Genomic DNA, 26,155 nt, shown 5'->3' with positions numbered 1-26,155 from the left:
AGCTCAGCTGGCCAAAATCTTCTCTATTTTTTCTGTGTGGTTCAATGAAAAATCTTCTTTATTTCTTGCTAAACAGAAATGCAGCAGAGGTGCTGTGGCTGTACTCCATTTGAACTATAAATCACTAGAAGCACAAGAAAGAGATGAAAACTCTTTATAGCTCTGCATGCATGGTAAGAGATACACTTCTGATGTTTCTTCTTTATTTTATTTTATTGAGATAGGGGCCACATGTTTGTCAACATAAAACTCACAGCACTTGATTAAATGGGGAAATGCCTGGATCTTGCCGGAGTGTCTATATCTAAAGTCATCATGTTTGCTTGCTAGGACAATTTCAGGGATGTCTTTTGGTCCTGCATCTTTACAGGGGCCCAGGTGAGTTCATCTGCTGGATTGATTTTTTGCATTTTTTTCATTACATTTTAAATGAAACTATATTATCATTTGCCTTCTTGCTTTTTACTCAGTATTTACTCAGTAGATAAAGACTTTCACAATATTTTCATAATATTTGTAAAGTAAGCTTTCATAAAATTCAGTTTCCAACCATGTGAGCCAAAACTAGACAACATAACAAGTTTGAAAGCTAAGTCCCCATAGGTCTTTCTGAAGAATGAAGAAACAGCATCAATTTCAGTGTACTGTGATATTTCAAGATCGCCTTAAAAAAAGAAAGAGATGAAATAGTACTTTAAAGAGTGTTTATATTATATTGGCTTATATTAATGAGAATATATGGAGAAATGAGAATGTCAGACTATTGAAATAGTCATGATTTGCCATAGAAAGTTACATTGTCCTCTGTACAGTTTTACAGCTAGGATTAGCTAAAGGTAGAACAAGCGCTGTGTGAATTATTTCCTATTTGGTGAAAGCATAAGATTAAGTAAACTGCGGTCCATTCCCTTGCAGATGTCTCTGCCTAATTACCAGCTGCCTTGATGGCTATACCCTTTCCTGCTCTGGCAGATTTGTCTTAGTAGAGCTGAAGTTCTTGTGGATGAAGCTAATTCTTGGTTGCTGAAAAGCTTCTGGAGTAGCTTCTTGGAAGAAGTGATGGAAACTTGCTTGGTGGAATTTAAGTGCTGTCATAGCAGCATAAAAGGCTCTAAAATCATAAAAAGCAAAGTTAAAATGCATACCTCAGTTCTGAGGATCCACTTGTTGGGGGATTCTGTAGCTTAAAAAGCAGGTATATTCGATAGAAAGCAAAAAGTACAAGGCAGAATGTGGTCTTCCGAGGAGAACAGCTGACTGCTGTAGGACTATTTGCTGTCCTACAAGGGGAATGGCAATGTTTTTTTATGAACCTTGGAAGTGTTGGGTCTGATGCTTTCTGTCAGCAGGACAAGCTGCTCAGGGGTTAGCTGGCAACAAGCTTTCTTTCAGAAGGATGAAGTGCCTGCACAGAGCTGCAAGCACTCTGCTGCTTTACCCGGGAAGAGGTTTATCCACCAAGATACCTCTAGCATCGGAGGCAAGTGGGCACGAAATAATTCGTCCTGCTAGCACACTCAGCCTAGCTTTATCTGCTAGAATTGAGCTTAACTCCAAAGGAAGAAGGCAGGTGTGCAATTTCCATTACGGATGCTTTCTGTCCTGCGGACGGAGCAGGGGAAGTGCTGGGCAGTGATTCACCTGTCGGTGGCACTGGCTTTGGGATTGCTGCTTCTGACCGCCCAGCTGTCATGCTGCATTACCCTCAGTAGCTAAAAAAAGAGGCAAAAATGATACAGAACACAGCTTGCCTCGAAAGCACAGTGGTCCTACACCTAGATCATGAAATCCAGCCTCTTGCTATTACAGAAACTGTGTCATAACCCCTTTCAAAAATAACCTTCCCTCTAAAGGCATGTTTGGGGTTTCTTACCGGTTTCAACTGCAAGGCTTTTTCGGAATCAGATTTCATTAACAGCAGGAAGCTTGGTCTTAACGGGTGAATTTGTATCTATTTGTTCTTATGTTAATGTTGTCCTTTTGAAGCTTACTAATGTCAAAATTCTTCAAATGGGTGTTCCTCAGAAAGCCAGTGATGGCAGTCAGAAATATCCTTACTAAACTGCAAAGCTAAGACCTATGGGGTGGGCATCACTGAATCTACAGAGCAAATAGGACTCAGTGCAAGCAATCACAGACTATAAACATTAAGGCACTGCACAAAATATTTAAGTCCAGAAACTTATGTTAAAATATTTCTGAAGTGCCTAAGTCACCAAATCTCACTGTCTTGCAGCTGGACTTAGATTTGTCCATCATTTTTGCTTTTGGTATTACCTGATATTTGCTTTTGGTAAAACATGATACATGAATCAAACAATTCTTGAATCTACAGGCTGCCATGAAAATTCACTTTGTCGTGAGCAGAAAACAAGAAGCAGTTGAATGTACTCATAAAACCCTTTTATTGGTTTCCTACACAAATTTAATTTCAGTCCTTAGGCTGAAATGTGAAACACAAGGAAGCAAACTTTAAGAGAACTAAAAAACCTGTTCTTAAAATGCTTAAATGCGAATAAATGCATTTCAAATTTTATTTCATACTTATCACTAGAATACAGCTTGACAAACCATATTACAAATTGGATTGGTCTTTCCATTTTTTAGCTCCCCCCAAAAATTAAAATATCAAATCTGTTGAAAGCCTTTATTCTTTGAGCACAGAGAACACTTTTATCACCAAATTACCAAATATTTTCCCATGTGCATCATGCACCCCATATGTGTATCTACAAAACAGAAGCAAACAGGAAAGGATAAAATCAGATGAATAAGACATATTTCTCCTTTCAAGATGTAATTCTAAATGCAGAATCTGGAGTAATTAGCAGCCTTTTACACTTAGAAACAATTTTAATATAAATTATATTGTAACCTGGGGCCCAAGCCTGCAAACATTAAAGAATAAGAACTTATTTTATGCATGTGATTAATCCCCCTTGAGAATATTTGTAAGATTAGAAACCAGAGCAATGCGATAGAATACTATGGGAGAAGATTGTATTACATCTGTACATGCTGTACCAATTAGATTCTACTAATGCAGTCTGTCTAATATTAGTCAAACCACTTGATTCATAAAGATTACAAGATCAGATATTTTAACAAAATAAAGTCTATCTCTAGCACCATCAGGTTGGCACCCTTGATGGGGAGAGGAAGGTCTAGCCAAAGACTATTCATTTTGGAAAATAACTGTCACATATCCTTCAATATTTAGAAAGTAATCTCTGTAATTCCTTATTAACATTGAGGAAGTATAGTAATGGCATGTACTACACTGCACACACAAACACGTTGCATATCTACTTGCTACCTACCTGTTCGGACTGGTCCAGTCCTGCTGCTATTGCAATTAACGGCAAAACTCTTGGGAGCACAGGGGCCAGTCCTGCCTATCCTGCTATTGCAGCAGCAAGAAATTCAGTGAGCCAGATACTTGTCTCGTCTATGTTATCTAGAGCTATGTGAATCTACAGCAGCAAATAATCTGGCCCCAAATAATTCTACAGTAAGATAATTTTAATGTTTTATTACTCAAATATTTTATAGGGATAGTTTTACATATACACTTCAGATTTTAAAATTTTCAAAACTCAGTGATACTTCACTCATTTAACTTCAGCAGTATTACTAAAACCACAGTCAGTGTCTTTGAAACTTCTATTCCTTTCTGTACAAAAGGACCTCATTATCTGGAGAGACGGAACCTGCTGGGGAGCCGAGGTGGTGGATGTATATTTCTGAGCATAAACAGCTTGACAGTAATTTCATTTTAATGTTACATTAGCTGTTTGTATCCATTTTGCTACAATCAGACAATTGAGAAATAGCATTTACAGATCTTCTTTTTTGTAAAGGACTCTTGGTGGTGGTGGGGAATCTCTTTACAAAGCCAAAAATGTGTTACCTATCATAGAGCCAAGTCCATCTGCTCCTCAGTCCTGAATCCTAAATATGTATCTTATTGTGTTCAGATTTTCTCACTTGCATCAGAGGAGAGCAAGAACTACCTTGTTGAACTGGGTTGTCTTCAGGGGCCTGGTCCAACCCCCCCTTAGGTCAGTGGATACACTTAATGACTTAAGCAGAGCTGTAGTGAAAACCTGTAGTACACTGGATCTAACAGAACAATTTCTGATCTTAGGAGTCAAACCAGTGTTTTCCAGAGACTTTTCTGATCCCAGTGAGGTTTCTTCTGACCTAGTTCATCTAAAGGTACTTTAAAAATGGTGCATGGCAGAAGTACTAGCCCAAAGACCACTGGAGTCAGTGAAAGACTCAAATGCAGCCTGAGAGAGCAGAGAAAATTACCATGATGCAGGGAAAAAAGCCAAACCATGAAATTAAATTCCAGTCCAAACGCTTATGAGGTCCTGAACTGCACAGAGGCATATTCTTTCATGACTGTGACCCTTGCTGATCATCATAACAGTTCATCTGCGCAGGACAGCTATTCTCAAAAGATGAGAAACAGCAAAATTTGTGTTGCCTAATAATGACATACAATGTAAGATTTTATATAACTAACTCTAATGAGCTTCAGTTCCCTCTCAGCTGTTTTATTCTGTGAAGAATAGCATCCTTCTATAGGAACCGAAACGCGGCTGATATAGTCTACCCTGTGTTATAAAACACTGGAATTATTACATATTGCTGTTGGTTGTCTAATATGTAATAAAAAAATCATATCATGATCATATTTTTATGAATTATTTATTTTTGTGATACTTGAGACCTGGAAAGTTTTTCTTTTTCTTAAGGGTTTAGCAGATATCTGTTATATTTTAGGGTCAACATTCTCTCCTATCAATTACTCCCTTATAGTGAAGTCTAAATTCAGTAAAAGCTGATCCTTGGAAGTCACTGCTAATTCATGACTATATCTGAGCAGGACTTGCACTGAATGTGCAGGTGCCCTCTAATCTGTTCTGATCTCTGGAGAAAGTGGAAGGGGAAGATGGGCAGGTAGAGGTGGGATAGTGACTTTCTGGGCTTTATGGGCTTTTCTGCAGAGGATCCTGCTTCCAGCCCTCCTCTAGCTTCCAGGGCTTCCAGCTTTGCCAGCTGTTCTGGCCCTGCGACATCTGTCTTGATTACTCCAAGGAGATGTAGCAAGGAGGAAGAAAGAAGGGAGAAGCAGTAAGCATAGACAGAGAAAGTCTACTCTAATTTGCACGCTTTCTAACCTTATAGAAGATGAGCAAAACCTCCACCCTTTCCTATTTGGAAAGCTCTGCCAAGTGAAAGAGGGACGAGGGCCTGCTGCAGTGGGTAAATTTCTTCTTTGGACCACCTCTTTCCCAGAGGCTGTGGGCACAAGTTGCTTGAGTAAGGAAAGCGGCGGGAGCCTCAGCACGTTTATACTCGTGTATCAAAAGGCTCTTCTGCCAAATCTATTTTGGGAAACTTCAGTTCAACGCTTGTTCCTTTTTAAAGTAAATGCAAATCTCCAAGGATTCAAACAACTTTTTATGAAGTAAAATGAGATTTTTAATGCTGTCGTCTGATTTGCTCATTGCTTTGTCTTGTAAGCTACTTTAAAAGGACGCTAAGCAAAGTACTGGAAAGGCAGAGAAATGTTGCTAATGCAATCTCGTCCCTGTGACTGCACACAATGGCACAATTTCATAGCAGTCTCTTCAGCAAGGTATCTGCTCTATTCAAGGTGGAACTGAACATCTTGTGCTGCTTCTGAAATTCGTTGGTTAACAAAATTTCATTCCCTGAACAATTTTCACTGTGTACTGAGGAAAATGTGCTTGTGAGCGAGAATTGTGCTAGCTTAAATACTATACTATCACCATTCACATATGGGGAATGGTAAATTCTGTCACAGTGAAGCAGCATTCGAAAAGATGTTTGGGGTTCATATAGACTGCTAAAAAAAAAGTAAAATGAGAAAACGACAAAGATTTGTTGTTGTTTCTGTCATGGAGGACTATTTGTAGACAGAAGACTGTTGTCCTTAAAAACTGATTGATGAAGGGTTTCCTGCGAAACAGTATAACAGTGTATGCTTACTATATCATACATTAAGGTGCAGTCGCCTCATTTATATGAGGCCTTTCATAGATATTTTATTAGACATTCTATGATTTCTATTTTTTATAAGTTTATTAAAAAGGAGCATGTATAAGATAAACTGCTTTTTTGTAGAGGAAAAATAGTTAATTATTTTTGAGAATTAATTGCAGTTAAGATTTGGATGCTTCATTGATATTCTCGTCTGACTTTACCGCCTCTGTCAGCAGCAGCAGCAGTAAACAGCACTTTCATCTATGCAAGGGTGGGGGGGATCTGATAACGACAAGATTTCCAAAAAGCAGAATAACAAACAAGGATTTCTGTATGTCTGCTATATGCTCCCACACTTGCCAGAAGTGACTACAAAAATTCTGAAACAACTCAAATAGTCAAATTTTGTGTGGAAAAAATAATCGGCATGAAGATTAATTAGGTGGCACATACCAAAATGTTGGACTCCTTCTACATGTTAATCAACCAGTGTGTGAGAGATTAATCAAAGAGCATATTCTGTGACATGTAACAAAGTAAAAATCTGTTCTGTCACATGAAGACAGAAAAATTGCAGGTATGTGCACAACCAGGCAGGAACCAAGTTTGCTGGTATGTATAAAAACCTGGACTCTGACAGGGACAACAGCAATCAATCACAGCACTGTGGCAGACCATGAAACTCACTCTGGGCCAGGCCAATGAATTAAGGTATTGCTGAAATTGCAAATGCTAATACAACTGTCAAAGACTTAAAGTGATTAAATTCAGTGGTATTAAAGCAATAAAATTCTACCAACATGGTAGAGCTGGGGCAAAGAGATATCTTAATAACGTAAAAATTGAATTTGGACTCTCTTCACTGCCCTGAATCATAAATAAAAGTCCTATCATAGTTAATTTGGCTTTCCCGGTTTCCAAGGCAGACATTCTTCTTTGTGGGCAGCAAATATACCACTGCAATTTTTGTAAGTACATACTGTGTCCCAATATCCATTTCTGGCCAAAATTTTTTTCTCTTCACTGGTGTATTGTGTTACATAATTGTCTTCTCTCCCTTAGAGTAATGGGGCACAAACTTACCTTTGATAGCAGTTAGTTACATAATTATTTAAGTAAAATTCCTTTCAGTTTTGACTTAATATTTGCCTAGTAATGTTTAAAGTGCTTTGAGATCATTCTTGGCCATATCCGTGTGAAAACAAATACACATACACTCTGTGTGTGTGATTTGCACTATCTGCGCATTAAAACAATGCACCAATCAGCACAGTTACACTTCTAAAGATGTTATTGGGACTATAAAATTTTAGAATACCATGTTCCAATGTTTTCTATAGCATCTAAAGATTCTTACTTCTCCCTGTGACTAATGCGTATCATCAGGATGCGAAGAAAAGTGCTGTCTAGCAGATCCCTATGGAATGGTCCTGTAAGCACAAGAACATAGGCTATACACATGAAAAATAATTTTCCAGGATAGCTAAGACTTAAGTTTGCGCTGATAGAATTGTGTTGGGAAAAACTCATGTGCATTTTCTTATTCTTGGTGGCTTTTTTTTGGTTTAGCATATATTCAATAAGTAAGTAATTAAGCTAAACCAAACCGAGCTACTCTTGGATACGAATATCCACATGAGAGGTGTACGTGAGAATATCTGGTTGCACTGCTGTAAATAGTGCCTCTTTCTCATGAGAAGCTTGAGGCTGAACTTTGCACCCAAGATAAAGCCTGAATGAAAGTGAGAAATTTCTCGAACCACTTTCTGCATTTTTCCTAGCTAATTCTGGAGCATGTTCTTTAATATTTGTAGTCCCCATTCACCTGCCTGTGTCTAATACCTAAAATAAAATGGCCCCATGCTTGGTTACTGCTAGACACTGTCATAAAAATATTATTAAGAACTAAGTAATTTATAAAGAAAGCTTATCCTCTTACTCAGTTATTGATTATCCTCTTCCTCATACACTGAAACTTCTCACCTAAAATAAACTGTGCTTCCTTTCCAAAATGTAGTTCATACTAGAGACTGATTCTCTCTTTTTTTTTTTCTTTTTTCTTTTCTTTTTTTTTTTTTTTTTGGATGGGTAATGTAGCTGTTTTCCAATAAAGACATAGACTAAATCAGTTGAGTATTGATGCTCCCTCAACAACAGTTCTAGAGTGTCACCACATCCACGAAAGACCTGCAGGATGTGCTTGCTCCCTGAAGTCTTGCTGACAAATATTACAGAGCACAGCCACCAATGTTTCTTATGGCTTTAAAGCTGCTAACATCCTGGTGCATTCAGCAATGAAGACATAAGTACAGTAACTGTGATAAAAATTTCACAAGCTAGAATGATGCACCCAACGGAGTCTAAAGCAGTAATTGCATTATACTTACAGTTAGCAAAATACATAAAGTGAAGTTTATAGCTAACAAGATTCGTAAAGTGAAATTTAATGTTTACATCTTACGTGCTTCTCAGTCACTCTCATGCAAACATATTTTCTTAGTCAGTCAGGAGTACGCCACCACTCTCTTTGAGAATCACTTCTGAGACCCATAGTATATCTCAGCATAAGAGTTTGACATTTGCTGTTCTGTATTGTTTGATTATATGCTATTTTTTAATTTTTCTTCCAAATTCTTGCCAGAACAGGGACTTAACGACTAGAATGGCACAAATATTTTGTCTCATAAATTTTGAAGCTGTCAGTATCCACCTAGGCTTTTTATTTTTCTTGAGCAAAACATAGCATGTTATAGAACCAGCAGGTAAACTCATTTCCTTCTTCTGGGACAGGATCAGACTTCTGATTTATACAGTAGTTATTTCCTTGATGCACTAAAGTAACTCTGCCATAGCAATGCCTAGCTTTTTAACTTGGACCCCATTGCAAAAATCTGGATGTCAGGAAAAAATGTGCTGAATGTTACCTCAGAAAGAGAAAGGTAAATGTGTATGTATGCTTTTTTTTTTTTTTCCTATATAGTCTATTCCTTTATTCTTCTTCTTTTTGTGGTTCTCCATTGGCATTCCATTTCTTTTTTCCGTTGGAGTATCAAGCCTATCACTCTTTGGTTCACCTGTACGACATGGAAAAGAGGTACAAGCCAACTTCTAGCCTTTTTATTAAAAGAAACAGCAATGTCAAATTTTATACCAAAGTTTTATTTCTCTTATATACTTTTCAGTTTGTTGAGCTCCACAGGTGTTTCGAAAAAGCAAAAACTCAAAAGAATAAGCATTGCTTCCATTGCTTCTTTTCCATTATTTTTAAGGTTGTAACTCTGCTACTTTTCCCGCTATCCACAGAGCTTCTAGTGTAAAGACCTAACTTGCTCAGTAAAGATATTCAGAGACAGTAAATTCCCTTAGAGGAACAAAGAACAAAAACAAGCAACTATTTAATTGGTCGTAAACCAGAAACGCAAATCACCTTCCCCCGCAACACACACACAGCTCACCAGCGCACAGCTGTAACTCAGTGCAGATTCCTGAAGGTAAATGTTTGATGGTGCTATGATGTAGACAGTGGAAACACAACACAGAATTTGTTTTCAGTTTTTTTTTTTTCCCCATAACTTTCTATTTTGGAGCAGAGAGGTCTGACTGACAGTCCGTTGTCCAGTTCGGTGAACCTACAGGAAAGCAGGCAGCTGCTTTAACTTCTCCATCTTTAGTCTTTACTGAAGTCAAAGTAATGCTACTCCAAAGATGTGTATTCTTGTCACATGCCTTCTGGGAAAACCTTGGATTATAAATACACTGCCTAAAACTCATTTTCCTCCATGGGCTCATCTATCCAAAGTCAGAGCAGGCTATTTAAAATTTCAATCATTTGGAGTAGAATAGTAGATCCTACACCACTGTGACATGAACATCTGGATTTCATTCCAGAAACACTCTATAGCTTTTACAGTTCCAGCTGCTAAAACATTTTTTTCTCACTGGAAGCAGGTCTGTGAGGATTTAACGTTGTTCACCTGCAGAAATCCCTTCATGTGACCTTTTCTCTGAAATGCACTCACAGCGCCCTCCACTCGCAGGGGAACCGCCACTAAAATCAATCACAGGAAGGGCGGAGTACATCACTGTCACGTTTGCTGACACTTTGCAAGACCGGCAAGAGCTCCCGGGGGGCTCCTGAGGCGCACAGGAAGATTCGCGCCCCACGGACGGGCGCTTCCAGAGCGCACCGAGCCCTCGCTAACGCCACGGGATTAAAGGCGGGGGTGGCGGGAGAAGACGCGTCCGGGCGGACCTGCCCTAACGCCGGCTGGCGCGCGTTACCGCGCCGCGCGCGGGAGCCCGCTGCCGCCGCACGAGGCCAAGGCGCCGCGCAGCTCGGCCCGCCGCTTCGCGCTGAAGCGGCCTGCAGCACCGCCCCTCATTTTCCCTGGCCGAGCCACGGGCCGCGCAGCCGGCGCCCGCCCAACATGGCGGCGGCGGCGGGGGCCACGCGCGCCGGGGCCACGCGCCGCGGCAGGGCGGGGCGGGGCGGGGCGGGGCCAGGGCGCCCCCTGCGGGCGGGCGGACGGGCAGGGCCCCGCCCCATTCTCGCGCTTTCCCGCGGCACTACGTCACTTCCGCCGGGGGTTGGCGTCGGGGGACGATGGCGGCGCTGGGCGAGCCGGTGCGGCTGGAGCGAGGTGAGCGCGACCGCGGCCCCGCAGCGGGCGCTGCCGCCGCCGCGGGTGGGCGGGCCGGGCCGGGCCGGGCCGCTTCGCGCCGCGGCAGCTCCCTCCGCTCTCGCCCCGCCCCGCGGGCCCCGAGCGGGGCCGCCGCCCTCCGCGGGGTGGCGGTGGCCGAGCGGCTCTCCGCCGCCCGCGGGACGGCGAAGCCGCAGCCGCGCAGCGGGCGGCCCGGGGCGCGCTCCGCCGTGCGGGCGGAGTTGGGTCTCGCCTCCGCGGCTTCTCTTCCGGCTGCCGCCGAGCGTTTCCCTCTTGCCGGGTGTCAGCGCGGGGCGCGCTGCCCGCCTCCCGCAGGCCGGCCGTGGGTGCGGGCGCTTCCCTCGGTGCTGCGCGAGCCTCTGCCAGCTCTTCGCTCGGCCGGCTGGCTCCTCGTTCCTCTTTTCCACTGCAGCATTTACTCTGGATCAACGCTAAACTCTTAAGTTTAATTTACTGGGCTGTGTCTTAGTAATAGTCATTAGCAGTTTTTCTTTTCTTTCTTTTTTCTTTCCTTTTTTTTTTTTTTTTTTTTTTTTTTTTGCTTTGGGGTCTTTTGATCCCGTGATCCTGTTTAAGTGCACAGCTTGCTCATGCAGGGCTTCCTCTACACTTCATCCTAAATTTTGCTCAACTCTTTTACATTTTCGTATTTCTGCCTTTGTCCTGACCTTCTCATTTCCAGTCTTAAGTTGCACTGCTAATAATGTGCAGTATATGTGTAGAATTACTAGAGTTGGATAAAATACAAAATCTAGTTGTCCATTTCTTCTGCAGTGCTCACTTCTGTCTCTCATCCAGCATTCTTATGAAACAGAATAAATTCCATTCAGTGTGGCTCTTCAGAGCTGCGCAGCAGCTCCATGAGGACATCTGCATATAAGCAGTATATATCATTGGTGTATTAGGATGTATATATTTAAGAAAATAGCGAATGGAAAGTGGAATTTGAATGTGAAAAGAGCAATGAGAATCAAGAATCCGATTCTTGAAAAGCAAAGTAATTATGTGAAATGCACATGGATGAATTATTTTCCCATTCCCATCTTTGTTCACAGGCTAGATGCTTTGTGTAGGTGTGTAACTACATATTTTATGTGCCCACTTCTTGTGTTTGATACTGTTAGGTGTTATTTATCACAGAATTCAGTTCTTTTGTTTCTCTCCCTTTCTTCCCTTTCCACAAGCTAAATCACTTGTAATGCATGACAGAAGGTCTGTAAATAGTGACTTATGTAAGAACTTTCCTTCCCACTCCACAGCTCATTTACCCTCCCTGCTCCAAAGCTTGTTAATTAGAGCAGCTGCTTTGGCAGTGGATTAGTTGCTTTTGGTAGGTCTGCCGAGTTAAACCTCAGGCAGCATCCTTGTCCACCTCATTACCCTGCCACTATGCTCTATCCATGAAAACAAACAAATCCGCAGAGTTACTTAGGGATCCGTGGAACAAAGGAGCTATTTAAAGCCTTCTGGCGTATTGGTCTTTTTGAGAAAAGAAGAAAAGGGGAGTACAGTATAATGTCTCTATAATGAAGCTACAGAAGCAAGTGCTTTTTACAGAAATACACAACCTCTGTTAATTGTATGGAGTTGACTGCAGATAACCTTGTGAATCATTGTCAGCATGAAAATGAACATCACTAATGTTGTTGGCATATAGCATGAGAAAAGAGAGAATACTGTAGAAAACGAGCTGATTTAAAGTTGGTTACCATATGCTTACCATCAGGGCAAAAGAAAATTCTCCCCTTCTGTTCTTTCCTCTAGGCTGTATCACAACCACCACCACCCAGATTCACAGGAATGCAGCGATGAAACACCATCAAACATTTTGAAGTTACTCTTTTAGTATAGTGATATATGATAAATCGGCATACATTTTAGGAATACAGACTGTTTGAACAGAAGCAGCAAAAGTGGCTATTTAAGAGTGTCTTTGAGGACGTTGCATTTTCCCCTCATTTCTGTGTTTTGTTTGCATGTATGCATGCAGAGTGGTGACATTTTGCTGTTTTTCTGCATTCTTTCTCAGTTTAAGTGTATTTTCCTTTCATAACTTCAAGATGGTATCCTGTGGTCACTAAACTTGTGAACAGCAGACAATTTCAAAAAGATGAAAAGGTTTGAAGAAAATCCATTTTTCAGTGATGTATGGCTTCTGTTTTACAATAGTTTTGTTTTTTATTACCTTCTCCTAGAGTTATTTTTGTATTGTATTAATTTTGTATTATTTCTTGTTGAAATCCATCAAATCTGTAGCGTTCATTTCAGACTGTGGTTCTGAACCATTGGCCAAACTATCGTGTTAATACAATGAAAAAGAAAGCTATCAGCTGATCGTATCCGAAGCAGTGGTTCAGAGGAAGCAGCGTAGATCAACAGAGCTATTAGCATCTTTTTTTTTTTCCTTCTCCTGCACAGCTGCAAGAAGGTATGTTTTACGAATCGTTCCCAGCCAGTTTAGTTCTTTTACAAAGCAATAGAGCTGGGATGGAGTGATTAGTTCTTTTCCAAAGCAGTAGAGCTGGGATGGAGTGAGTCTTCAGCTTTTTATTGATGTTGTCTTGCTGCATTAGTTTGCTATCATAGAATGGTAAGGTTGGAAGGGACCTCTGGAGATCATCTAGTCCAACCCTCAGCATAGCCCATATGGGAATTGAATCTGCAACCTTGGTGTTAGTAGCACCATGCTCTGACCAACTGAGCTAAATGAGCAAGTTATGCTCATTTCACTTTCAGACTACTATAACTGGGTTCTGTCAAGGTGGTAAAACAAAATACCTGTCGGGGGTGGGGGGAAGTGCTGCTGATAGGATCCGTTGCTTGTATCCACCAAGATACAGTATGACCAAGAGGTGCAGTGTGATAAAGCCAATTTGTAGGGTGCTGAGGACCTGACTTTCACACTCTGCGTGCCTGGCTTTGGGTTTTTACTTTTCAGCAGTATTCTGGTCCTTTGATCTGAATGCACGTTAATGGTGAAAGAGTATCTTTTGGTTTAGTTTCATCCAAAATGCATCCAATTTGTACACACTGTGTGTATTACAATTACTTTTTGGCAAGCTGAGTTGTGTGCTCTTAGTCTGTGCTTTATGAAGGACACAGCTGGTTTCCAAACTACCAAATTCTACCTTAGGAGGGGGAAAAAAACACTATGTAATTCCCACTTGAATCTAATAAGAGCTCCAACATTTATTTAAATCTAGTTTATTGATGGAACACTGAAGAGGAGAGAAGAGATAGGAAGAGAAATTAGCAGGTAGAGTTCTATAGTCTTGATTTCTAGTATTTTGCTACTCTTTGGATCGCTGCCAACTTGACAATTTCTTGCTGGTTGAGTGTATTCTCATCAAACTCTTAGATGAGTTCACTCATCTTACTGCTTTATTTGGTTCATGGACCACATTTTTCAGACTTGAGAACCACTGTGTAGAATAGTACTCTTTTCTCTGTGTGCATGAAGTTGTTGTCTGTCTGCAAGAATTTAAATGATAGTTACATTGTAATTTACATACTTCTAGGCTTTTTTTCATGAATATATGGAGTGTTGCAGGAGTTGGAAGTGCTAGTAGTGCCAAGGGAGGTAGGTAACTTCCTTCCATTTGTTGATCATTTTGCTTCAAGTGGATGTTCGATGTGAGACTTCATGAAGTTAAGATCATGAACTTAAGAGAGCTTATACTTCTATTGCTGATTGTAGAGATAACTTAAGAATTTTTATGAATTTGCATCATAAAAGATTGAAAGATTAATAAATGATCATGACTAGAATCTGTTCAGTTTCATCAACTTTTGTGTTTTAAATAAAATACACGTTAGGAAATTAAAAGCTTTAGTAGCTTTAGCAGATATGTAGTAAATATGCATGCTTGTGTAAAATTAGTTTGCATAAGATTTGGGATTAGTAGAAGCCGAAATTGTTATTGATGTTTGTTTGCTCTAGATAGCTGGTGCTCTTAAAATGTGAATAATGCTTGCCAAAAATGCTTAGTTCTCATGGCATGCAGAGGTCTTATCTCTCATCAAATTTTCCAAAAGAATGTGTGTTTCAGGGCTGTAGCAATACTGTTTTGGTACTCTTCTTCAGTGATGATGAGGGACTTGTTCCCTGACTGATGCAGACAGAGCTTTAACTGTGGTGGTGGTTTACCAGTGTCTGAACTTGTCATACCTGATTTAAGTCACAATGTCACCTGATCTCGATGTAGTATATAAAATATTGCTGATTGATACCTTACAGAAGTGTGTATTGTCTTTTGCCAATGTATTCCACCTTAATTACAGATCATAACAAGCAGCATCTTTCCATCTTTTTATGTGAATTCTCAAACTTGTCTTCTCTTTCCGCGTAAGCTTTTTTGGCCTTTAGGAGTTCATGGCTGTTCCATGTTGTCTTTGCTGGCACAATGACATCAAGTAGATACACAGTCATGTGAAATATGGTTGCCTAAAGGTTAGCTACTGAAAAAAGGAAATAATACATTTGGGACATAGCTGTGTACCGCACTTCATCCTTTTCTAAAATTTTCTATGTCTTATTGATATAGTAGAATGTATTATTAGATTAATCACTGCTTCTTTGAACCCAATTGGTAATGAAACTAATCCTTTCTATCTGCTTTTCCAAGAGACTGTCCTGCTTATGCTCAAGGGCGTATGTGAGTTGGTCATTGCTATTGTAACACTTTGGAAATAAAAGTAAGATAAATAATGTGTGGTATTTTACTCCTGTAGAGCTGCCAAGAACATGTCACATAGTGTTTGATGCATTTGATGTCCTTTTTGACTTGGTTGGAATCAAATCCTGCAGAGGGAGTGCAGTTTTGCAGGGAAGAAAGAGAGGCATTTATGAGAATATAGATGATTTGTTTTTTAACAAAAGATTTATAGGAACTGGAAAAAGTAGTTTTGGTTCTGGATTTTAGACTAGCAAATTCTCAACCAAGAATATCAAAACAAGTTGGGTTGTTCTGAGTACTTTGAAAAATCAGCCACATTACAGATAGTGTCTTTCTTTTAAGAAACTGATAATGTTGAAGTATCAAGGGGAAATAAGAAAGTATATAGTCACACATACGTGAGTTTTAATCCAACTTCTGTGATTCTAACTGCTCTATTTGGTGTCTAGTTAATACAGTTGCAGGCTGCTGTTGCCTCACTAGGCCAGACAATTTTCAGCCCTTTTGTAGGGAAAGCATTGAGTGTACTTTGTTAAACTGGTTTTTGAATGAAAAGGAAATGTAAGTACATGTAAGGTATTTTATGTGGTTGAGACAAAATTATATCGATGCAGTAGCTAAATTTAAGTTATGTATACAAAAGTATTGATAGTGTATATGATATATCAGGAAAATTTTCAACCTGATTTAAACTTAAAATTAGATTGTCTCTTCAAAAATACACATAGCAGTGGTACTTCTGGGTATTTTACAAGGTCAAACTGTGGTAATTGATTTGAAAAGATAGTCTAAAGTAAGATGATTTATTTTAATGTCTGGCAGATCCATACTTATATGAAAGAAATGAAACTTTAGAATGTTGTTTTAAGGATGGTGTGTAATATACACACACAGACTCTTCTGTTAACTTAGTTTGAAAAAATAGCCATTCCTCATTACTAGTCTTTTTTTTTCTTTTTCTCGTAGATATCTGTAGAGCGATTGAGTTGCTGGAAAAATTACAAAGAAGTGGAGAAGTGCCACCACAAAAACTACAGGCTTTGCAAAGGGTCCTTCAAAGTGAATTCTGTAATGCTGTAAGGGAGGTAAGTTAACATGTAAGCAATCACCTTAATTTTAAAAAATAGTACATTATGCTTTTCTCTTTGCATGCAGTACAATAATCTGTTTTTTTTTCTTATTTTAAACTGTTTGACTTAGGAAGCTTAATAGAACATGCATAGAGCTATATAGAACATACAGACTTACATTAAAAAGGTCAAAAGAAAACAAATGGAGATAGTGCAGGTGTATTAATGGATCAGAAATTTTGTTTTTTTGGATGTTATTTTGAGACTGCCATTACTAGCAATTAGCAGACTTTTATCCTGTTGGCATGTAAGAATGAACAAAGCGTGTATTTGCTCTGTTGCTTTAAATCTTAGCAGGAATCATTATCATGGTAACTTTGCACCTCCTCATCTTCATTCTAGATGTTCTTTCAGAGATTTTAGGTGATGGAACGTGCCCTGCGATAGTTTTCAGTGGTGGTACTACCACTGATGATAACAGGAATGCTTTGGACGATCTATATGTAGGCATAGAAGTTGTCTTAATGTTTTCATCCTATCAGACAGTATATGTTTATTGCCTAGCAAATCCAAATGATTGGCAGGTGGATTTGAGTTTGCTCTCAATGCAAGCACCTCCTTAGCATTAGTATTCTTACCACCACTGTATTTTCATACAGTGTTTTTTTTTTCTTTTCTGTGAGGTGTTTGGTCAGTTGCATCAGTTGAGTGTTTAGGGGAGGGCTCAGTTGTGGAAAGAGCTTTGAAGGGCTGTCCTTAAGTGATTTTTGCATGAATCTGTATTGAAGAGTTCCAGCTTGGATCAAACAAGAAGGTAGTCATCTGTGTCTCCAGTCAGATTTGTTACACTAGCCATAGGCTCTTCTATGTTCATGACAGAATCTGAATGCTGTGGAAGGAGGGAGTGCTTGGACTAAGACTTAGAGATGCCTTGATTATATACTGAGCAAAAAGGTGTTGACAGAGGAGTTTTTGTCTAGGTATGGTGAGTTCTCACTTGACACCTTGTAATGGACTGGGAATATTTTTTTTATTAGAGGTCTAGGCTTCTTATTTTACATGTTCAAGTTTTAACTGGTAGTGTGTCATATGATCTAAGCACAAGATTTCTCATTTTTCTTCATACTAAAGTTGTTTTGTCCCTAAAGGTCTATGAACATGTGTATGAAACTGTGGACATCAGCAGTAGCCCTGAAGTCAGAGCTAATGCAACAGCAAAGGTAAAAGCCAAATAATAACTTGAGAAAAGTTTGATACCCTTCTTTCTGCTTGTAATGTAACAAAATAAAGAAGGGCATTATCTCATTGTCTAGTAAAAATGGATAAGTGTAATGCATCATTACAAAGTATAACAAAAGACTTGTTATTTTTAAAGACTTCCATTTTAATTTTATTCCTTGGGTTTTTAATTTTTTTATGCTGATGTTATATTAATCTTGTTTGTCTTAATATTTAAATACTTTGAAATAGAAACACTCTTTTAACCTGCTTACTGTCTCTAGCTAAGGAGTCTATTTTTAATTTCTAATAAATAGGAAAAACTTGTTTCTTACAGGCTACTGTAGCTGCATTTGCTGCCAGTGAAGGTCATTCCCATCCCAGAGTGGTTGAACTGCCAAAAACTGAAGAAGGTCTTGGATTCAACATTATGGGAGGCAAAGAACAAAATTCTCCAATCTATATCTCTCGAATTATCCCAGGCGGTATAGCTGATAGACATGGGGGCCTGAAACGTGGAGACCAGCTTCTTTCTGTGAACGGAGTGGTAGGAATTGGTTTTTGCTTTATGTAGCAGTAACTGTTTATTTCCACTTGAGGGCATACAGAGAATACATACACTCTCCAGCTTGATGTCGTCTTTTACTTTGAACAAAATTACTGCTGCTTTTTTTTCTCTCTTATAAGAACAACCTTAGGTTTCTAAAGGGTTGTGTACCCTAAGAGTTATTTCGTTATGCCATGGTCTATGTAAACTGGGAGATGTGCTATTTAGGTGAATGTTTCAGATTCTGAGAGGTTATATAAATCTAGTCAAAGTATTGTTTTATGAAATAGTATTAAAATGCCCTTATGGCTTCCTGTTTTATCCATGTTTGATGCAAATCTTAATATACTTTTCTGTACCTTCTAAGGTAAATAGTAAAGTATGCTATAGTGCCTTAGACTGAAGTTCTTTGATATCATTATCCTAATAAAAATGCTAGTGCATAATGAAGACTGTAGCAAGTCAGAATTACAAGGTAGTATTACCTTCAGTTATGTGATAGTTACACTTAAGTACTGGGCGTCAAAAACCAAACTTTCTAGCTTATTTTGAGGAATATGTGTCTTAAGTGTTACTGTGGATATTTATTTCTCCTTTTGTCTCATGTTCTCCTTATTTCACTTACTAAGTGTAAATACAGAATCTAATAGTTCAGCATAAGGCTAACCCAAAAGATTCGCATTGCTCTTACTAGTACTTTTTTTTTAAAAATCAGTATATTCATCATCACCTCTTGCTTAATGATTTGCCGAAGGATAAATCCTGAACTTGGATGACGTTACCCGCGTGCAGTTTTGAAACTAATGTACTTTAATAGATCATATAAAAGTTTTACAAAAAAAAGATGAAACTGTTTTCAGGTTGTATATTCTTTACTAATAAACTTAATGGTTTATGCTTTTCAGAGTGTTGAAGGTGAACACCATGAAAAAGCTGTAGAACTGCTGAAAGCGGCCCAAGGAAAGGTTAAATTAGTTGTACGATACACACCAAAGGTTCTGGAAGAAATGGAGTCAAGATTTGAAAAAATGAGATCAGCAAAACGCAGGCAGCAAAACTAACTTTGTATGTGATAATTTAAAGAGAAAATATATTCCAGTTACACTTTATAATTTGCTTTGTGACTCAGTTGATCTACTGTCTAGGCTACAAAAGACACTGTTCTTTTCACAGAATTGCAGAATTGTTGAGGTTGGAAGGGACCTTTAGAAATCGTTTGGTCCAACCACCTGCTCAAACTCCTTTGAGTCAGCTAGAGCAGGTTGCTCAGGACTGTGTTCAGTCAGGTTTTGAACAACTCCAAGGATGGATACTCCACAGCCTCTTTGGGCAGCCTGGTCTAGTGTTCAGCCACCCTCACAGTAAAAAATTCTTTGTTTAAGCAGAATTTCCTGTATTTCAGTTTGTGTCCATTGTCTTTTATTCTTTCCCTGGGCACCACTAAGAAGAGTCTGGCTCTATCTTCTTTATGCCCTCCCATAAGGTGCTTATACACTCTGATAAGATTTCCCGGAGCCTTCTCTTCTCCGGGCTGAAAAGTCCCAACTCAGCCTCTCATCATATGTTGGATGCTCCAATCGCTTAATCATCTTTGTGGCCCTTTGCTGGACTTACTCCAGTAAGTCTGTCTCTCTTTTCCTGGGCATCCCAGAATTGGGCACAGCACTCTAGCTGTGGCCACCAATACTGAGCACAGGGGAAGGAGCAACTCCCTCAGCCTGCCACCAGCTTTTTACCTAACTCGGCCCGGGAGGCTTTTGACTTCCTTTGCTGCAATGGCATGTTGTTGGCTTGTGGTCAGGTTGTTTACCAGGACCCACTGGTCCTTCTCTGCAAAGCTGCTCTCCAGCCAGTCAGTCAGTCACCAGCCTGTACTACTGCAGGGGTTATTCCTCCTGGGGCAGGACTTTGCACTTCCTTTTGAACTTCATGAAGTTCTCTGCCTGTTTCTCCAGCCTGTTGAGGTCCCTCTGAATGACAGCCCAGTAAGTCCTCCCAGTTTGGTGTTGTCTGCAAACTTAGTGACAGTGCACTGTCCCATCATTCAGGTCACTAATGAAGATGTTGAGCAGTATTGACACCAGTATCAACCCCTTGGGCACATCACTAGTGACTGGCTTCTGGCTGGACTTTGTGCAGCTGATCATAACTCTTTAAACCTGGCAGTTCAGCCTTTTTCAAAATGTTTGTTTTCTGTTTTCATGTGGTTTTCACTGTTTAAAAATGTGTACTTTTAAAACGGCCTAAGATATCCTGAGAAAGCACGTTTGTTGATGTTTCTATTGAGTTGATTTTTTACAAATCTTTTTCAGATCAGAACCTTTAAGCATGAAACAAACTTAAAGATTTTTTTCAAAGTCATTTAATAAGAGATTTCTACAGTTGACTTTTTTTTTAACACTACTTTTTTGGCATTATTTAAAACTGATTCCGCAGGGTTTTTTGCTAAATGGTTTTGAAAGCAAAGAGTATGTAGCAGGATTTTGGCACTTTTCTTAAAACATGTTGTATATCAACTGCAAAAACCTAATCATGATCTACTGTGTAGCTGATAATGATACTAGATTTTGTAATTTTTTGAGTACATTATTTTTACACTTCTGCTAAATCATAACTCGTTACTCTGAAAATTTTATTACCTCGCTTGTAAATAATTTACAGTTGGTGTTCACTTATGACTTTGTAATAGCTGACATTTAAAAATTTGCAACAATCATTCCTGTAATTTATATTATTTTGTACTAATTTTGGAGAAGTTAAGGGAAAAAGATGTAATTGTGATTGCAGTCCTGGATTGACTCTCTAAATGTATTTTTGTATTCAGAAAAAGCAAAATATGTTAATGCAGTTCAGAAGGAATTCCAGTTGTTTCCCTGACTTCCTGCTGTTTTTAAAAAAACACATTCATCTTAATTGTCATACCTCTGTTGCGCTTTCAGTATATTCAGTTGTAATCTTCTCTTGAAGGGTGACTGTACAAGATTTTGAATAGTTAGTACCTAAATTACTGTCATGTTTGTAAGAGTGAAATTTTTTAAGCTTATATGCCAAGTTCCAAGAAAAGTTCAAATGTCAGGGAATTCATCACTGACTGCTTCTGATTAGAGGATACTTGTTCGTACTGCAGAAGTAGTAGCATCAACATGCATATAAAACTTGATGTGGAATGACGCGGTAAATAGTAAGGAAATCTCCAGGTATAAGCAATTAATGTTTTATCTCAAGCATGTTTGATGGAAGCATTGTTATTGTATGCCATACTGGAGAAACTGTTTTTCTGGATAGTGGGACACCTCTTGGAATCTACCAGGTTTGGAGCTGTACTTATATAATGTTTTTTTAAAAAAAAAAAAAAAGAAAGAAAAAAAGAAAAGAAAAAAACTTCACCTTTTGGTGTATATTTAGAATCAACTTGGTTGTCTACTGCATGTCTGTTCACTTGCAAGGCAGCTATGACTGCATCCTAATGACTGTTAGTAAGTTGATTCTTAAAGGCTTACTCTGAAAAGCGCAGCTCTCACTACATGGCTGATCTCTTGTCTCTTCACATGGAGCAGTATGATGCATTGTGAATTTAATTCAGTATGTGAAAGAAAGTAAAAAGTTAAAGATCTAAAGACAGCATGAATTCTGTGCATGAATTCTGTGCTTTGTCAGTTGATCTTTTGGAAAAGAAACCGCACAGGATTGATACAGACAAGTATCATGCAACATGTGGTTGCTTTCTGCATGTTTGTAAGCATGGTGAGCCTGCAAAGAGAAAATTTGATTTTAAAGATGCTGATAATTTGAAAATGCAGTATAAGTATTTATCAGTTAGATGACATTGAGCACTGAATTGCATGGTTGAGTATCTATCATAGGCCTCTTTCAAAAGGCTTCATGTTACTGATAGGACCATGTTGTTGAATTGTATATTTCTATGGAACAAGTAGTGTTTGAAATATTGAGACCAAAATCACTAGTTAGACCAATAATGGATGTGTTTTAATTTAATTGTAAAATAGTAGAGATTTGTTTTAGAGACAGAGAAAAGATTTATATATATATATATACACACACACACACATATATATATATATATATGAAATGTGTGAGTACAAGATAGAAATGTGTTTTAAGACCTGTATCCCTTGTGTTACTGAAAAAAGCGATGGTTTTTGTTACTCTAAATATTTACTTTAGTTTACTGCTAAATGCAGTAGCATTTTCATGTTGAATTGTAGCACTTGGATACAGTTTGTCTGTCAACTAATACAAAATGTGGGGAGGCTTGTCTGGATGTAAAGGTGTTGTATGTGTAGGATTTCTTAGTAAGTTTCTAAATGGCAACAACAAAAAACTTCCAATAAACAGACAATTCATTAAAAGTTATCTTTAATACTGTGACAGCCTTGTAATATTAATGAAGACATGGATGAAAATTACCAAGAAACTATCTTTATTACTACTGAGCAGTGCCTGTACTGTTTTAACACGCAGTCCCTATACACTTGGTGTACTGAGTATGTGAACAAGTTAAGAGGTATCATTTCTGCAGATAACTTCTGCATCTGTTGCTGCTGTGAGGGATCTCTGGGTTTTATCAAGAGGAAAATAAAAGTTGAATTTCATATGTGTTTTGTGCATTTTTTCTCACTTTCCGTTTCTGAGTACTGTTTTCAGACAGCTGTGATTGGGTGTTTGTAATCTCTAGGGCATACATGCACATCATGAATGAGTGTGACACTGCAAAGAGGATAATTATAAGTCTAGTTTTTAGATTGCTCTCCTGATTGCTTACAAATGTTCATTTTTATATTGGTATATTTTGCAATCTTTTGGAAAAACAAACAAAAATCAGAATGCTGTGAAGTACCTGTAATATCTTGGATATTACATTTTTGTATTTTGCATTTTTGCAACCATCTGAGTCTCAGATGCACAAACTTACAATATATTATTCTGAGTCAGTGTTATCTTTTGTTTAAGGCAAATATCTCAAGTGATGTTGAATTTCTTCAATTCCTTGTTTAAAGACTTTGTCAGCTTGTCCGTACCTCAGAAAAATGTGCCTGTTCTGAAGTTATGAACTGAGATGACTGAAGAAATGCTTGAGTTCTGAATGCGATTTTTTTATGAGCAAGCACAAAGTTACCGAATGTAGGTAGGCTGGACTTTGAATTGAAAACACATGCAAAATATTTGTATGAATATTTGTTTTTTTTATCTGATACAGAAGACTGAAAAAACATAAGTTGGAAATGCATATTCTTTTGATTTTAAAATCAAATCATTTCCAAGATCTGGCTTATGGGGTGCCTATATCTGTTCTTCTAAATATGATCCATATTCATAGAGATAAATTGTGAATTCCAATACAAGGCTAATTGTTTTTTTGAAAAAAAGGCTGACTGAAGTTAATGTCATAAATTATAACCATAAGTCTGATTGTCTACCTCATGATTTCTTTTAATTGCAGTTAGACTATTTTGATTTTTTTTTAAAAAAAAAAGCTTATAAAATTGTTGATGAAACATGCCTTATTTCTAACTTGTGATTTTTGACTTTGATCTAGCAGTCAAGATCAAAACTGAAGCTGGAAGAGTACTTTATAAAAGCTTGGATCTCATCTTGAATGTGTATGGACTGAGCAAACTCATTCATTGATGAGCAAAGTAGATGAAGCAACTTTAATGTTTCACTGCTAAATTATTTTCCTGCCTTCTGATCACTTACTGCAAAAATTGAGGCTAGGTTTGATGTTATAGAGAATTTTCACTCTAATTTTAAAACAGAAATGCTGGTTTGAAATAACCAAACTGCCTATGTATCTGATACTGGCTACGCACCAGCATAAATTCAATCAATCTGTTGGTTCCCGCACTCCTGTAACTCTCCTGCTCTCAATTATGAACACTTGCTTCTTGGTGGTATTGGCGTGCATGCTTTTTTTCACCGGGTACTGAGCTATTTCACCTCAGAAAGATACAAGAAACTAATAAATTCTATGTTCTGGTTTTTGAGTTAACTTTCAGTTGCCTTAAGTGAACACAAACAGCTCTGTGTGAGGTCAAAGGAGTAGTAGTGTTGGGGCAAGGAAGGGTGAGACCGTAGTAGGTACGCAAACATTGTGGTTACTGGAAGCCGGAGCAGCTTTGACTACAGTGATTCTTGCTGATCCATAAAGATACGGAGCAACGTGATGGGTTCCTGTAATCTGTGTCATGTGACACTGAACAGAAGCTAGTTTCTGTGAACCTGAGCTATGTTTCTATGTAAGCTGCAGGGAAATGGCTTAAATACTGCATGGCCCTATGACTATACATATGGGAAGATATTAGGAGACAACAATGGCTTAATATGGCAAACATTGGAGATCACTGCAGCAAATACTGCAAAAAAAGGCATTCTCGTGGCATGGTTTGACTGGGCTGCCGTTGTAGGTTGGAAATGGTCAAGCAAGAATATCATAATTTAGTCATGATAATTGTCCTTAGTTTGCCCCTTGTAATGATGCTTTTCAGCTTTTATTCTTTAAAAATGAATGAAGAAGTCCTGCAAAATTGAAAACTGCATATTGCAAGGTGCTTGCTATCAATGTAGTGCCAGTAAAAGCTTTGGATGTAGCACTTGCATTTATGGGGGAGCTTTCTTGGAGCATTGCTGTCCTTAGCCCAGCTATCTGAAAGTCTTGAGGTTAAGAGGTGAATTCATTAATGAAGGAAATCTGAAGTTCAATAATGTGCTTCAGGTTAAGATTGACAGATACTTTTGCACATAAAAACAAATAACCCTCCCTCCCTGCCCCCCCCCCATAGAAGTTCCAGGAAAGCCTTTTGAAATTGTAATCAGTATTTAACTTAAAGTTTGATGATGATGTGTTCTCAAGACCCATTTTACATCCAGCATGACTAAAATTTGAAAAGTAATAATGAAGATGATCTCTCTGAATCTCTTGCTTTTAAGTAAACTTTTTTTTTTTTGGGGGGGGGGCAGCAAATGCTTAAAAAGTCTTTGCCTCAGGTGCATACTAATAATTCTTCCCACTCCTCAAAGAAAAATAAATAAAAGGAATGGGCATTGTTACCCATTCTGAGATTCAGCAAACTTGATCTATGAATTCCAAAATGAGCAGTCCTCAGATATGTCTGTTCAATTCTACTGTTGATATCCTGATGAACTTTTTATATAGGAAGTTTCCTGTTAATATAAGATAATACATTTCAATACTGCTGGGCATTTGTATTCAGTCTTATAAAATCTTATATTGAGAAGATGTGTCCTGTTGAGAAATGGTGATATTCAAATAGTAGGGTCTTTTTCCTAATATAAATTTTCCTCTTCGCTTTTCACTGAATTTTTTAATAGTATGTTAGTTTCCTGGCTAGTTAATTCACTCCGATAGTGCAGAAGGCAAACATGGATAGTGGAGAGTTGCCTAGACTTCTGTGTGAAGTTACTGGGTTTGTTTGTTTGTTTGTTTTTTGTCTGCCATATTTGGTTTTTGGCTCTCAGAATATAGATTCTTCCATGTTGTCTGTTTTCTTAGTAATTATGCAGGAAATAAATCTGTGGAGTTTAGGGGGGGGGAAAGAACCCCTAAAATAATCCCCCAAACCAACAGCAAGAAGTCATCTTCATGAATAGCGCAAGTCTTTGACCTGCGTACTTCAAAAGGTAGGCAAAACTGCCTGTGCGTGGTTCTTATCTAATCACCGCTCCTCTGCCGGAGCAGTGCAGTTGGACTGTCTGAATAAAATCTAATCTGCGTTGGAGCCTGGGTGACTAGCAGCAGGGGAATAAGTCATTAAGCCTTTCACCTACTTCAAGTGGTTGTGGGTAAATGGCAAAAGTCTGTGATTTATGATATTGTTTGTATTGCAGTAGCGCCTAGAAGTCCCTGTTTTGAATCAGGATCCTATTGTATTTTGCACTGTACAAATATAGAACAAATAGTTTGGCTCCAAATAGCCTCAGTGTATT

At 38.6% G+C, this 26,155-nt stretch overlaps 1 protein-coding gene across 1 annotated transcript; it reads left to right on the top strand.

Moving 5' to 3' along the window:
* Window positions 1-10,603: 10,603 nt before the first annotated feature.
* LIN7C (lin-7 homolog C, crumbs cell polarity complex component) lies at window positions 10,604-22,803 on the top strand. The gene is made up of 5 exons (XM_062577846.1): window positions 10,604-10,658; window positions 16,322-16,440; window positions 17,574-17,645; window positions 17,981-18,190; window positions 19,096-22,803. The coding sequence occupies exons 1-5, from the start codon at window positions 10,622-10,624 to the stop codon at window positions 19,249-19,251; spliced, it is 594 nt and encodes a 197-aa protein (XP_062433830.1). The 5' UTR covers window positions 10,604-10,621; the 3' UTR covers window positions 19,252-22,803.
* The last annotated feature ends 3,352 nt before the right edge of the window (window positions 22,804-26,155 follow it).

Source organism: Rhea pennata, chromosome 5, assembly GCF_028389875.1.
Source record: "Rhea pennata isolate bPtePen1 chromosome 5, bPtePen1.pri, whole genome shotgun sequence".
Classification (NCBI taxonomy): domain Eukaryota; kingdom Metazoa; phylum Chordata; class Aves; order Rheiformes; family Rheidae; genus Rhea; species Rhea pennata.
Note: the sequence above shows the minus strand (reverse complement) of the source record. Positions and strands in the feature narration are given on the sequence as shown.